Source organism: Podarcis muralis, chromosome 16 (assembly GCF_964188315.1).
Source record: "Podarcis muralis chromosome 16, rPodMur119.hap1.1, whole genome shotgun sequence".
NCBI classification, from domain to species: Eukaryota; Metazoa; Chordata; class Lepidosauria; order Squamata; family Lacertidae; genus Podarcis; species Podarcis muralis.
The window spans coordinates 34,501,449-34,516,167 of record NC_135670.1 but is presented as its reverse complement, the minus strand read 5'-3'; the positions used below and the strand labels follow the sequence as shown (position 1 = coordinate 34,516,167).

The 14,719-nt window shown below is 45.9% G+C and overlaps 1 protein-coding gene across 2 annotated transcripts in view; it reads left to right on the top strand.

Moving 5' to 3' along the window:
* ADGRD1 (adhesion G protein-coupled receptor D1) overlaps positions 1 to 14,719 on the top strand; it is a 272,664-nt gene that overhangs the window by 210,676 nt on the left and 47,269 nt on the right. For both annotated transcript variants that reach the window (XM_028710563.2, XM_028710564.2), the window contains one exon: positions 1,081 to 1,147. In XM_028710563.2, coding sequence (XP_028566396.2) covers positions 1,081 to 1,147 — 67 coding nt within the window. The remainder of the gene's footprint in view (positions 1 to 1,080; positions 1,148 to 14,719) is intronic.

Genomic DNA, 14,719 nt, shown 5'->3' with positions numbered 1-14,719 from the left:
GTTGTTCTTTGATGAATGACATGTTATCCAGTTCAGCTGCCAAACAAATGACAAATTGCATGTGTTTCTGTATATTTGCCCCAGCGCCACCACCTGGAGGCATGTCAATAGAGGCAATTGCTACTTTCCACCTGTGATGTATCTGTCTGAGTGAAAGCCCACCCCAAACTGCTGTGCAGGAAGGGGGAATCAATAGGTCTACCGCCTAGTGACTCTGTTCCCATGGCTTAACACAGGCATAGGCAAACCCTGGCCCTCCAGATGTTTGGGACTACAATTCCCATCATCCCTGACCACTGGTCCTGTTAGCTAGGGATGATGTGAGTTGTAGTCCCAAAACATCTGGTGGGCCGAGTTTGCCTATGCCTGCTGTAAATCCATGTTTATAGTATTATGGCCAGTGTGTTAAAGAAGGGATGGAAGATTCATCACTGTGGGGGCTGTGTTTGCAATAATAATAAGAAAACACAATACCACCCCCTGAGTAAAACAAATTTGGGGAACTAGGCAAACCTTGGCCCTCCAGAAGTTTGGGACTACAATTCCCATCATCCCTGACCACTGGTCCTGTTAGCTAGGGATGATAGGAATTGTAGTCCCAAAACATCTGGAGGGCCAGAGTTTGCCTCTGCCTGGCTTAACAGGTCCCTGGAGGCAGGGGGTACATTCTGCCACCCAGGTTCCACCACCAGACTCAAGTGGCTCAGTATGGCTTAAGATGGGGCTGGCCCTGAACATTAAGAACCTGGAGTTGCATCCAGTGTAGTACTAAGTCAAAAGTCATTTTGCGGTATACTTGTCCCCTAGTGAAATGTTTTATACCAGCGGGATGTTGTTGCATAAATAAGCAGGTTGCTTTGTTGCGCAATGGGCTGTGCAATCTGTTGCCTGAGATTCTGCTAGCTGTGTTGCCAGTTTCTGCTGTTGTGTTGGATTCTTCTGTTGTACAACATTAAAGCTCACCCATCCGCTAGCACAAGAGCCCTTGTACTAGGGGAAAGACAATGCTGGATGCAGCTCTTAGCGTTTTGAATACGTAGTCCTGAGCAAGCGTGTAAGCCTTCTGCTTTCTCTCTACAGCTGCTGGCTTTCGCTGAAGAATGGCACAATCTGGGCTTTTGTGGCCCCAGCTCTGTTTGTAATTGTAGTAAGTGCACCCCATTTTTCTTTTTATCATTCGTGCATATTAGGGATGCTGATGGGGGACGGGGGAGGAAGGCAGCTTGAAGTCTGTGGCTAAATCCTGTTGATGTGAACTACAACACAACCCTTGAAAAGGCTTTGATGTTGCTATAAGTCCTTCCTTGCCTGGTGGAGTGGATAGCTGTTTGTCAAGGATGTATCATGCATTACAGACTTTTCAATGAACAAGGAAGGTTGCACCAGGTGACCTTCAAGATCCCTTCCAGCTTTAGGAGTCTATGAAACAGAGGGATGGTAGCTGGCAGATGTAGTTGAGCCTGCAGACATCACATGACCATTCAAGGAAGTGAAGTTGAACTTGGCACCTTTGGAAAACACAGCTTTGAGCTAGTTCTGGGCTACCAAGGCGTGTTTGGTCTGAAAAGACCCCCTGGTCACCTCATTAACTTAAATCAGGAAAACACAGCCCACCTTACCCTTTGAGAAAGACTTGCCTCCACCTATCACAAAATGGTCAAAAAAAGTGCTGTGAAGGTTCAGCTCAGCACTGGGGTTTTTTTTTTAAAAAGATCTGTGGGAATCTGGAGTGGCTTCAACAAGGCTTCCAACCCAACATGGACTGTGTCACGAGGTGCAGTTTGGCTTCAAGCCATAGAGGGTGATAAAAGTGATATATATATATACACTCATGGCCATAACAACACAGGAATAGTGTCCACCTGCAAATAGTGGTGCATGTCATGGGGTCAGAATGCACTCCTTGGATGCCACTTGGATGGTGGCTGGATGCTGCATATGCTGGATGGAAACTGGCTAGGAGAACCCAGTGAGGATGACATCAGCCTGCAGCGCTAGGGTTGCCATGTGTCCTCTCTTTCCAGGACATGTCCTCTTTTTCAGGGGTAAAAATCCGAGACAAATTGCATTTATTAGCTTTGAACGGACGTCATAGAATCGTCTTTTTTGTTCTTCAAAATATGGCACCATTAGGCACTGCGAGTCACTTTCCAGGCTGTACCATACCGCTTTGGCCCAATCCTCTGGGGACTCCCTAGAATTTAAATTATGAGAGAGGAGTAAATGAAGCATGCAAGCCTCACCTCACCCTGTTTTAGCCAGTCATACCCCAAAGCTTGATATAAAACAGTGGCCATCACAAAAGGGGAACAGTAGAACATTCAGACAAAGGATGGATGAATTTGTCAATGTTGCTTCCCTTTGCTTCTCTCTCTCTCTTTCTTTTACAATCTTAAATTCAGTTCTCTACATTCCTGAAGCAATCTGCATTAAAATAATAATAATAATAATTATGAAAATCTGTTAGCATTTTGGTACAACCCCCCAACACATTTTAATATGCAGTTTTGACACATGTTTTTGCAAGCAAATTTCCCCAGTGTAATGCATTATGTAAACTCTTTTCACCTATTTATGCTTTTCACCTATTCATGCACCCTTCCCCCTAAAATATACACACCTGGTACACATTACTGGGCCGGGGAGTGGCGTTGCAGAAGAAGTTCAAATGTTGAATCATAGCTGAGTTTCAATTCGCATTTTGATTTGAGAAGTGCAGATTGGGTAGCTCCTCATTAAAATGCAGAAGAAGAAAAATTCTCCCCATCCCTAATTCAGACCACTATACCCCTAAATCTATGCGATATCTCCAAAGCAAACAGCTAAATCCATATTTCCAGAATCAGAGGAATATGTTGCTTTCAAGAACACATTTGATCTTAACTGATTCACAATTCAAGAACAGGTAGCCCATTGCATAATCCCTTTTTCCCAGCTACATTCTGGGGCCTAGACTGAGGAGGAGTTTGGATTTGTTATCCCGCTTTATCGCTACCTGAAGGAGTCTCAAAGCGGCTAACATTCTCCTTTCCCTTCCTCCCTCACAACAAACACTCTGTGAGGTGAGTGGGGCTGAGAGACTTCAAAGAAGTGTGACTAGCCCAAGGTCACCCAGCAGCTGCATGTGGAGGAGTGTGGAAGCGAACACAGTTCACCAGATTACAAGTCTATCGCTCTTAACCACTGTACCACACTGGCTCTTCTGACTGAGCAGCTGTTATGCACACATTATCCTCCCCGGTTACGTTTTTAAACAGCTTCTTCCTTCTTCTCCTTCTTAACAATGGGAAGAGATTCAAACTCTGCTTCCCAGTTCCGGAAGTGTACTTTGATGCTCTCGCAGCCTTTTAACACTTGATCAAAGGAGGGTAGTTAAAGCAGGTCTGTTAGGTTCAGATGGCTGCTCAGGGTGCATCTGTCGGCTGTAATGAATTTAATCTTTCTAGATGGGAGTTGCAGGTTCATGACTGAGTTACTGATACGTGAATGTATTACAGCGCTTTAATTATACCCGTGCATTAAATTACAGGGAATCGTTGCTTAATCACTTGAATTGCTCAAGGAGGTTGCAAAGGATGGGTGTTTTATTTTACTTTTTTGCCAGGGATTAAGAGGGAGCTCGCTCCTCCGCGTGGCTCTGTGCAGCAATCCCCTCTGCTGATGTTTTATTATTGATCAGGCTGCTGTACCTCCTGTGATAAGAGGAGATGGCTGTGGGGCTTACCGGCAAATGGAAGGATAAACATATTGATCGAGAATTTACACCTCCGTTTTCCGTAACTTCCAAGGGGCTTGTTGATTTTCAAATAAGAAAGCAGAAATGTAGCATGCAATTCTCGGCGCTGCCCCTGTTCTCATTGCGCACCAATCCCACCTAACCCCTCACCCTTTTCTCTATTCCCTACCCTTTACAGCTCACCCCCAGCTCCTGCTACTCCCCATAACGCCTTGTACCCAGCCAACCCTAGAGCTCCTTCTCCTCCTCATGATATCCCACAGCTCCTTCCACTCCCCTGCTGCTCACCTGTAAATCACCTGGTGTCATTGTGAAGTCTGGTGTGATCTGGTGAGCTCCCCCCCCCCAGTCAATTTTAACACTTGCGCAGCACCTGAGGCAAGCCACAATATCAGCTTACAGCACTCCAAAAATAACAGATTGGCAAATCAAATTACAGGAATTGGTGGAGACGGCTCAACTGACTAGGAAACTCGGAGGAAACTCAAAGCAAAACTTAGCGGAAAAATGGGATGTTTATGAAAAATATGTTCAAAAATACAATAATAGTTTTGACTCCGTGCTAGCATTCGAGTGATAAAGGAACTAAAAGGAGGTGGACTACAATTAAGGATTTATTATGTTTTCAGAATGTATTAGAAAAATTATATAGAAAGGTTTATTGTTTTGTGTACATTCGAATATAAGATAAAACATATGCAAAGGGACTTGACAGGAAGTCAAAGTTGAAGAAAAGATTTTGGAAGATAAAAGGGGAAAAAAGATTTACTTTCATTATTATTATTTTCTGAGCGGGTGTGGATGCCTGCACATATGTGTGTTGTTGTATGCAATGTTTAGGAGGAAATAAGACAGTAAATAACAAATAACAAACTAAATATCGATGTATGCAATTTTTATTTCTTAATCATATTTAGTGGTAGTATGGCTGTATTGTTTTTTGTAACATAAAACCATTCAATAAAAATTAATAAACAAAACAAAACAAAAAAATATCAGCTTACAGCAAGCCCTACGCTACGTGCACTTCCGGCAAACCCAACTTTGGGCAGGGATCAGCTGCAGAGTTCTTTGTCTCAGCAGAGCTTGCTGTCAGTGCCCATCGGTTGATCAGCTCTGACAGCAATCCTTGCCTGTCAAGGAATAATTGGGAGCGTGCTTTAAGACTCCTGATAGTTCCTTTGCAGCTGCATCTTTGAGTGCAGGGTGTGCATTTTAGGGAAAGCAGATTTGCAGACTGAATTAGGACTCCTGCCAGTCCTAATTTGGCTCACAGACCAGCGGGTCTTCTGGACTTCTCATCTCAATAACTTGTCTTTCGCTTGGCTCCTTATGGCCTCTTGCTCTTCCTTTTATTTTGTATATTTGCAGAAGCTTCTAAAGTGGCGTAACTGCCGATGAATAATGGAGTGAATATTTTTTTTTAAAAAAATCCAATATTCTGATGTCATTTAATTGAGTCTGTACTTTCTCCATCTTGCTTAACCTTCTCTGCAGAGAATTTGAGGCAATTAGCAACATTCCTTAAGGCTAATGCCCCAAAATGTTATTGATTGCAAAGCAAGCAAAGGCAGTGCAAACACTGACTCTGCTAGACTGAGAGTTGTAAATTAAGCCTGTGAGCCCTGATGTTTTATTGAATATATCTGGACCCCGTGAAAGCAAATGATTCATGGGGCTGAACTGGATGCTTTCCCAGGAGGATCAGGTCACTGACAGTGTTGCAGAACCCTGAGTGGAGGGTCGGGGTGAGCGGATATTCCCCATTTAACCCCCTCAGACACACCCATCCTTCGTCCCTCACTTTCAGGTTAACTTGGGAGAATTTTTAACATTAATTCCAGAATTGGAACATCTGCAATTTGCCACAATTCTCTATTACTTTAGTGGTGGTGAAGGAAATATTTCGCAGTTATCACCCCCCCTTTTTTGAAACACAAAACATATAAGAGGAAACATGTTTAGGAGGAGAGCATTAATGTGAAATATATGCCTTCATTTGCCTTCCAGAAATTTAGCATGTGGGGTAAAGCTCACCCCCCGCCCCCAGCCCTTGTAAGCCAAGTAAGCATGGTGCTGGGATTTGGGAAGAAGACATGAAGGCTCTGACAGGGTTCTAGAGTCTTTCTGCCTGGATCCAGCACAGAGCAATGCATGTCTCTGTGTCCAGCTCCACATAAGAACATAATAGGAGCCTACTGGATCAGGCCAATGGCCCATCAACTCCAGCATTCTGTTATTGAAGTAGCAAGGAGATGCATGTGGGAACCGGAGCACAAGAGCCCTCTCCCCTCTTGTGAGGGTCTCCCCTTCATTGCTCTAGTGCAGGGGCCAGCAAACTTTTTCAGCAAGGGGCCAGTCCACTGTCCCTCAGACCTTGTGGGGGGCTGGACTATATATTTTTTTTTGGGGGGGGAGAAAAAAGAATGAATTCCTATGCCCCACAAATAACCCAGAGATGCATTTTAAATAAAAGGACACATTCTACTCATGTAAAAACTGGTACTTTCTCAGCTTTGGGAAGTAGGTAGGAGGGATCTAGGACTCTGCCAGAGCCTTGCACCTTCTTCCCAGAGCCTGGCACCTTGCTTATCCAGATTTGGGAAGGCAGCATGAGGGCTGGGGTGGGGTGTGTGTGAGAGAGAAATTTTGGGCTCACCACACACACACACACACTGCACGACAAAGCAGTGTGTGGAATTCCAGGCTGAAGTACTCTTGCAGCCAGCTTGGCCTGAGAGGTTGGACAGCCCTGAGCTAAGGAATGGAGATCCTCCTTTGTCTCTCTAGATGCTACTGGACTACAACTCACATCATTCCTGACCATTGGCCATGCCAGCAGGGGCTGAAGGCAGTTGGAATCCATATACACCCGGATGGCCAATGTTTCCTCGCCCCTGAAATTGCTTACAACATCAGGATGAATGAATTGCTGAATGTTGGAAAGTTTAGGACAGATAAAAGAAAGTACATTTTCATGCAGCACATACTGTAGCTAAACTTTGGACCTTGCTCCAACAGCAGACAGCGATTACTATGTAGATTGTTTTGAATAATGATTAGAAAAATTCATGGAGGAGATGGCCATCAATGGCTACTAGTCATGATGGCTATGCTCTCCGATAACAGTCTTCTTCTGAAAAATCAGTTCCTGGAAACCACAGGAGGGGAGAGGGCTCTTGAGCTCAGATCCTGTTTGCTGGTTTCTTACAGACATCTGGGTGGTTACTGTGAGAACAGGATACTGGACTAGATGGGCCATTGGCCTGATCCAGCAAGCTGCTATTATGTTCTTATAGAATCATAGAATTGTGGAGTTGGAAGGGATTCCAAGGATCATGTAGTCCAACCCTCTGCTATGCAAGGACCATTGCTAAAGGATCCCTGGCTGCTGGCCACCCAACTTCTTCTGAGGAAGTCATTCCACTGTCAAACCGCTCTTATCACCAGTAAGTTCTTCCTAATGTTTAGACAGAATCTCCTTTCTTGGAATTTGAATCCATCGGTTCAGATCCCACCCTTTGGGGCAGCAGAAAATAAGCTCGCTTCGTCTTCCATGTGAAAGCCCTTCAGATATTTGAAGACATACCACCTGGAGGGATGCGGGTGGTGCTGTGGGTTAAACCACAGAGCCTAGGACTTGCCAATCAGAAGGTCGGCAGTTCGAATCTCCGTGACGGGGTGAGCTCCCATTGCTCAGTCCCTGCTCCTGCCAACCTAGCAGTTCGAAAGCACGTCAAAGTGCAAGTAGATAAATAGGTACCGCTCCGGAGGGAAGGTAAACGGCATTTCTGTGTGCTGCTCTGGTTCGCCAGAAGTGGCTTAGTCATGCTGGCCACATGACCCAGAAGCTGGCTCCCTCGGCCAGTAAAGCGAGATGAGCGCCGCAGCCCCAGAGTCGGCCACGATTGGACCTAATGGTCAGGGGTCCCTTTATCTTTCCCTATCATACCACCTCTCAGTCTTCTCTTCTCTAGGCTGAACATTCCCAACTCCCTCAACCATTCCCCATAAGGCTTGGTTTCTAGGCCCTTTATCACCTTGGTCCGCCTCCTCTGCAGACGTTGGAGAACAAGTAGGCTAACTAAAATCAATGGAACAAACTCCTGGGAATGTAGACTCGTTTCTGTTTCCACTTAATTTCCAGGTCTCTTCTTTGAAACGATTTGCCCAGCCTTGACTTTTTAATGGACTCTCTGGTAGTTGAATTAATAATAGTTAACTCCCACCCCGGCATCATTAACAGTGACACTTGCCATTGCGAGTTATTGTGGCTTTGGGGCGTCTCGCGAGGTCACATAGGAAATCGTTAAGCAGATGGTGTTGTGTTTTCACCCGTCTAGCATTTTTGTCAATTGAGCTAGATGGGCCTGCATGGAGTGTGGAAGCTTGGCACGTTCTGATCCATGGCTGCACCAAACCAATGAGGAGCCATGATCCCAGTGTGAATGCCATGGAATTTATTTGCCCTATACCTGTCGGAGAACTCATAAATGCTTGAGACGGACAGTTGCCCTATAATAGCGGGCAAAAGTTTTGGCGAGATGTCAGAACAACACAGCTGAGAGTGATGAGAGATGAAAATGACGAACCACTGAAGGGAAATCCATCTCAATCATTAACTGTGTTCCTTCCCACAGGGCTTCCTATTAGCACTTGGGCGGTTTCCAGCTAGTGCATCAGTGTAAAGATTTGCCCTTGTGCATCAGAATTTCCCCTCCTCTCTCTCCCCCCCCCCCCCCGCCCAACCCCTGTGCTCTTGTAGTGGTTAAGAGCGGTAGTCTTGTAATCTGGGGAACCGGGTTCGATTCCCCGCTCCTCCACATGCAGCTGCTGGGTGACCTTGGGCCAGTCACACTTCTTTGAAGTCTCTCAGCCTCACTCACCTCACAGAGTGTTTGTTGTGGGGGAGGAAGGGAAAGGAGAATATTAGCCGCTTTGAGACTCCTTAAAGGGAGTGAAAGGCGGGATATCAAATCCAAACTCTTCTTCTCTTCTTCTTTCCAGATCTTTTCCAAAGGGTTGGGGGGCACCCCTAAAACAGATTTAGGAGGTACGGCTTGAGAAGGGAGGAAGTTCCATTGGGCAAGCCGAAAGTCTTGCACTAGTGAGGCATGTTGGTTGGATACCACCCTTTGATTTTTCCTAAGTTGCCAAAAGATTCCATGCAGACTTTTAAAAACTGAATTGGTAGAGCAGAGGTTTTTTTAATAGCATAAGAGAGAAATCATAGAGATATACAATTAGCAGCCAAAGGGCTCAATCTGACACACACCTTGAGACTTCCCATCTGGCCCCCAGCTTTGCTTGTCTTCCCAGGGACCCTTCCTCTCACTGTGCATGTGTGCTATTTAAGAAGAATCCATCCACCTCTTTCTGATTTACGCCTGTATTTTGCACAGTGCACTTATATAGCAAAGAGAGGTCTGTTTAAGCCCACGTTTGCTATTCAGGCCATGAAATAAGTAAGTAAGTCAATCTTATGCATCTTGCCAAAGGTCCCTGCTGGGTGGGAAAGCAATTAAATGGATAATAGTATTTTCACTCCATCAGCTCTGCAGTGACGGACCAGCCCCATCAGGGCTCCTCTCCCCTCAACCATCACCTGGGAGTAGCCATTCCATCAGGTTGCCTAAGTGGGAGAGAGAGAAAACATGTGGCTCTTCCATTAGCTTTGTCAAAAGCCCAGCTCCATCAAGCATCTCCTGTCCCTGAACTATGCAAGCAGGTCCTTATAAGAACAACTATTTAAGAATGGGTGCCTCTGTTTGATTCCCCCCCCTTCTCTCCCTATCCTTTTCCGTGTGTGTGTGTGTGTGTGTGTGTGTGTGTGTGATTAATAGATTGTAAGCCTGCTGGGAGAGACTGTCTTGTTTGAATTGATTGTATGCTGGCCACTCCAGAAGCCTTTATGGCTGAGGAATGAGGTGCAAATGCTCTAAATAAAGCTGTCATATGATTTTTGCCTCAACAACCTCGGGATGGGTGAATCAGTTTCTCTCTGAATTCCTTCTTTCTCCCACTCTTAGGTTCAAGCTCTCCGCATCTCCACGTTTCTTCAAAAATTCATTGGCGCTTTAGTCTGATTTCTTATAATATACACATATTTGTAGGCAGTTTTGCCCAATATAGACATTTTTTGCAAAACAATTTCCCCAAATTTAATGCACTTTTTTTTTGTATTTTATTTTCACCAATATATGCATTTTTAGGCATGCTTTCAGGATGCAGCTGGTGCTGTGGGTGAAACCACAGAGCCTAGGACTTGCCAATCAGAACGTTGGCGGTTCAAATCCCTGCGATGGGGTGAGCTCCCATTGCTCGGTCCTTGCTCGGTCCTTGCCCTTACCAACCTAGCAGTTCAAAAGCATGTCAAAGTGCAAGTAGATGAATAGGTACCGCTCCGGCGGGAAGGTAAACGGCGTTTCCGTGCGCTGCTCTGGTTTGCCAGAAGCGGGTTAGTCATGCTGGCCACATGACCCGGAAGCTGTACGCCGGCTGCCTTGGCCAGTAAAGTGAGATGAGCGCCGCAACCCCAGAGTCGGTCACGACTGGACCTAGTGGTCAGGGGTCCCTTTACCTTTAGGCATGTGATTTTCCCGAGGAGGGCTGCATTTCAGTTCTCGCATTGTTTCGAGAATTAGGGAGGTTTGCTTTTTAATGTGAACCAAATAAAATTTGTCCTTCCTTGCTACAACAACCCCCATCCTTGGGATTTGTGTGAGAATCTAGTTAAGGGCTACTCAGGAATTACGTTTGTGTATATTAAAAAATGCATAGCAGGAGGAGACTTAGATGAAGACTCTGGTGTTAGGGAAGGGGGCAGGGCTTTAGCCCCTTGCACTCACCGTGGTCCTGATCCGGACTGAGAGCCTTTTTTGTCTGCAACTTTCCTTCCCGAAACAAATAGCAAAGACCTCTCTGGAATTTTTCCTTCCAAACCAATTAGGAGACATGGGGTGATTTGGATCCGTGGCCGTGTTGAAGGCATAAGATGAAAGATGTGGCCCCACTCCCCATCAGGGTCTTTGTGCATGCTTTGTAAAGCCCATTCATCCAATTGCTACTTGTATGAATTGTGTCATGTATACCGTACTTTTCTGTGTATAAGACTAGATTTTTTTCCTTTAAAAATTATGCTAAAAAGTGGGAGTTGTCTTATACATCGGTAGTGCATAGGGTGGACGTTTGATTGGTTGCTGCTGCAGCTGTCAGCAGCTGTTGGGAGTGTTATTGGTTGCTGTGTCAAAGACTGGTGTTGATTGGCTGATGCTGCAGCAATTGGGCGGGTGATTGGCAGCTTCTTCCGGTGAGGGGACAGAGGAGAGGTGTTTTCCGGCAATGTTCCCTAAAAGAAAACTTAACAACCCTTTGCAATTCCCCCCAAAAAGCTCAACAACTCTGACCCATCTCCCCCATCTTCTTAATTATGACTCCCCCAAAATAGGGGGTGTCTTATACATGGGGGTGTCCAATACACAGGAAAGTATAGTAATTTGGCCTAAAAGGTAAAGGTAAAGGTACCCCTGCCCGTACGGGCCAGTCTGGACAGACTCTGGGGTTGTGCGCCCATCTCACTCAAGAGGCCGGGGGCCAGCGCTGTCCGGAGACACTTCCGGGTCACGTGGCCAGCGTGACAAAGCTGCATCTGGCGAGCCAGCACAGCACACGGAAACGCCGTTTACCTTCCCGCCAGTAAGCAGTCCCTATTTATCTACTTGCACCCGGGGGTGCTTTCGAACTGCTAGGTTGGCAGGCGCTGGGACCGAGCAACGGGAGCGCACCCCGCCGCGGGGATTCAAACCGCGACCTTTCGATCGGCCTTTCGATTTTACCCACAGCGCCACCCGCATCCCTAATTTGGCCCTAAGAAACATGCAAATAAAAGTGGTGGAATTTACAGGAACCTTTCGAAAGCAGGCAACTAAATGAGCAGCGCAAAATATATGCGAGGGCCATAAAGCACTGCTACCCCAGCCCCGAGTGCTTAATTGCTTCCAATCTATTCAGATGCTACTAATACAACGCATTAAGCAGATGCCTGAGATTTCAGTAGAATGTCCTTAATTCTGCCATATACATATATATCATATGGAAATTTACTACCATGGCAGCTGGCCGGGTAAAATGGGAGCCTTCTGCTAAAAGACATATCGCTTTCTTCCAAAAATGCAGGCACTGTGAATGTGTGTGGCTGCGTGTGGGCATGTGTGTACGGTAATAGCTGTTCGACAGTGAAAGGTGACAGACTCTTTCCTTTAAACAGAGGTTGGGTGTCCATCTGTCAGGGATTATTCAGCTGTGATTCCTGCATTGGAGGGCATAGCCTGGATCAGTGTTTCCCAACCTTTTCCCAACCGTGCCCCCCTTCCGACCTTGTTTCCTTTATATGTGCCCCCCTTGGGTAATATGTGCCCCCCATATAAGTAAAAATCAGTACAAATCAATATATATTTTAGGTTCTGCCCCCCTAACAAAAGCCTGTCCCCCTAAAAAACTCCTGGCTATGGCCACGCTCCCCCTGATCTTACCAGTAGAAAGGTAGCTATTTAAATATTTTGTTTGTAAATAGAACATGTTTCATTTATAATTTTTTATAATTTATACAAAATGCAACTACATAAAATGATAGGAACATAATGAAATATTGTTGAAGCAGAAAACTATAGATTCATGGAGCTGGAACATACCCCAAGATTCATCTTTCTAGTGCAGGCATAGCAAACTCAGCCCTCCAGATGTTTTGGGACTACAACTCCCACCATCCCTAGCTAACAGGACCAGCGGTCAGGGATGATGGGAGTTGTAGTCCCAAAACATCTGGAGGGCCAAGTTTGCTTATGCCTGTTCTAGTGCAACCCCCTGTAATGTAGGAAACTGAGCTAAAGCATCCATGACAGATGGTCATCCTGTGAGCATTAGACACCTGTTTCCAGATAGTAAACTCAGTCCTTTACAGCAGAATGCAGCCGAAGCAACTGTGGTTAGAATAGTAACATCAAAGGTTTTATTTATAAAGCAAATAACAAAACAACAAGATGACTCTCACATCCATCTTCTTCTTCAGCAGAGGAGCAGAGAGAAAGCAGAGAGAGAGAGAAGAGACATTTAAATAGTCCCCATACTCATACATCAATTAAGTAATTAAAGGTAACCCGCAACATTATGCAATGTGAGAATGAGACATTACAATACTAACACATCCAACCTCCGCTTAGAAACATCCAAGGAAGGAGAGACCAGAATCTCCCTAGGGAGATCCATCTTCCATGTATTATAAAAAAGTAAACAACACTTATTTGACCCCAGTTATTTGACACAGAGGGGGGAACCTACAGATACGGTCCAAAAGGTGCAGAGGGAGTTCTGTATATATGGGAGAATTTTAAAAAGCAAGAGGTCCTCACTGACCTGGTGCAAAAATATATTGTCATCCAGAGGAGCCCTGGCTGCCTAGATAAAACACTAGTAAAAGGTAAAGGTACCCCTGCCCGTACGGGCCAGTCCTGACAGACTCTAGGGTTGTGCGCTCATCTCATTCAAGAGGCCGGGGGCCAGCGCTGTCCGGAGACACTTCCGGGTCACGTGGCCAGTGTGACATCGCTGCTCTGGCGAGCCAGAGCCGCTCACGGAAACGCCGTTTACCTTCCCGCTAGTAAGCGGTCCCTATTTATCTACTTGCACCCGGGGGTGCTTTCAAACTGCTAGGTTGGCAGGCGCTGGGACCGAACAACGGGAGCGCACCCCGCCGCGGGGATTCGAACCGCCGACCTTTCGATCGGCAAGCCCTAGGCGCTGAGGCTTTTACCCACAGCGCCACCCGCGTCCCGCAGATAAAACACTATAGCCCCACAAACCCTTACCTGGGAGTAAGGCCCACTGAACTCACTACAACTTTCTTCTGAGTAGACACTTTGTTATTTGCTAGATGCAAGTCAGCAACACCAGTAAATTGGCTAGGGTAAAGTATGCATAAAAATGCATGTATCCATGAAAATAGCATCCAAATATGAGCTGTGGGTTAAACCACAGAGCCTAGGACTTGCCGATCAGAAGGTCGGCGGTTTGAATCCCTACAACGGTGAGCTCCCGTTGCTCGGTCCCTGCTTCTGCCAACCTAGCAGTTCAAAAGCACGTCAAAGTGCAAGTAGATAAATAGGTACCGCTCTGGCGAGAAGGTGAACGGCGTTTCCGTGCACTGCTCTGGTTTGCCAGAAGCAGCTTAGTCATGCTGGCCACATGACCCGGAAGCTGTACACCGGCTCCCTCGGCCAATAAAGCGAGATGAGCGCCGCAACCCCAGAGTCGTCTGCAACTGGACCTAATGGTCAGGGGTCCCTTTACCTTTACCTTAACATGCAAAAATGCATTGTAGTAGTTTTGCTTTGCAAAACTCTGTACATTAGGAGAAATTCACACAGAAATGCTGCTGAATTTTCACGAGAAGGCTTTTTCTTCTTAATGCAAATAGATGTGGAGAAATGTACGTAAGAGTGGAAAAATAATAAGCAGAGAGAAATTGCATTTGACAGATTCACCATTCCCTGAGTGACCATTCCTATGAACTTAGTAGCATAAAGAGGAGACAGGTGATAGGTCAGTGGGAGAAGACATGCTTGCACACAGATGTCCCCAGGTTCAGTCTTCTGGCTAGCTCCAATTAAATCAGCCTTCTCCGACTTCCTGCCCTCCAGATATTTTGGATTAAATTTCCCATCATATTGAGTGTTGGTCATAGTTGTTGGGGCTCATTGAATTTCAAAGCAACTGAAGGGCACTAGGTTCATGTGACAAGATTGGGAAAACATCTGCTTGGAGAGCTTTTGGCACCTGGGATAGACTGTGCTTTGCTAGATCTACCCATGGCTTGACTCAAAACAGCTTCAGGTGTTGCATGGAACCACACTTCAGAAGTAGAGCAGAACGTTAGCTCGCATGATGTCCCATGTGCAATCCTTCCCAACTAAAAAGATCTTGGGCCAC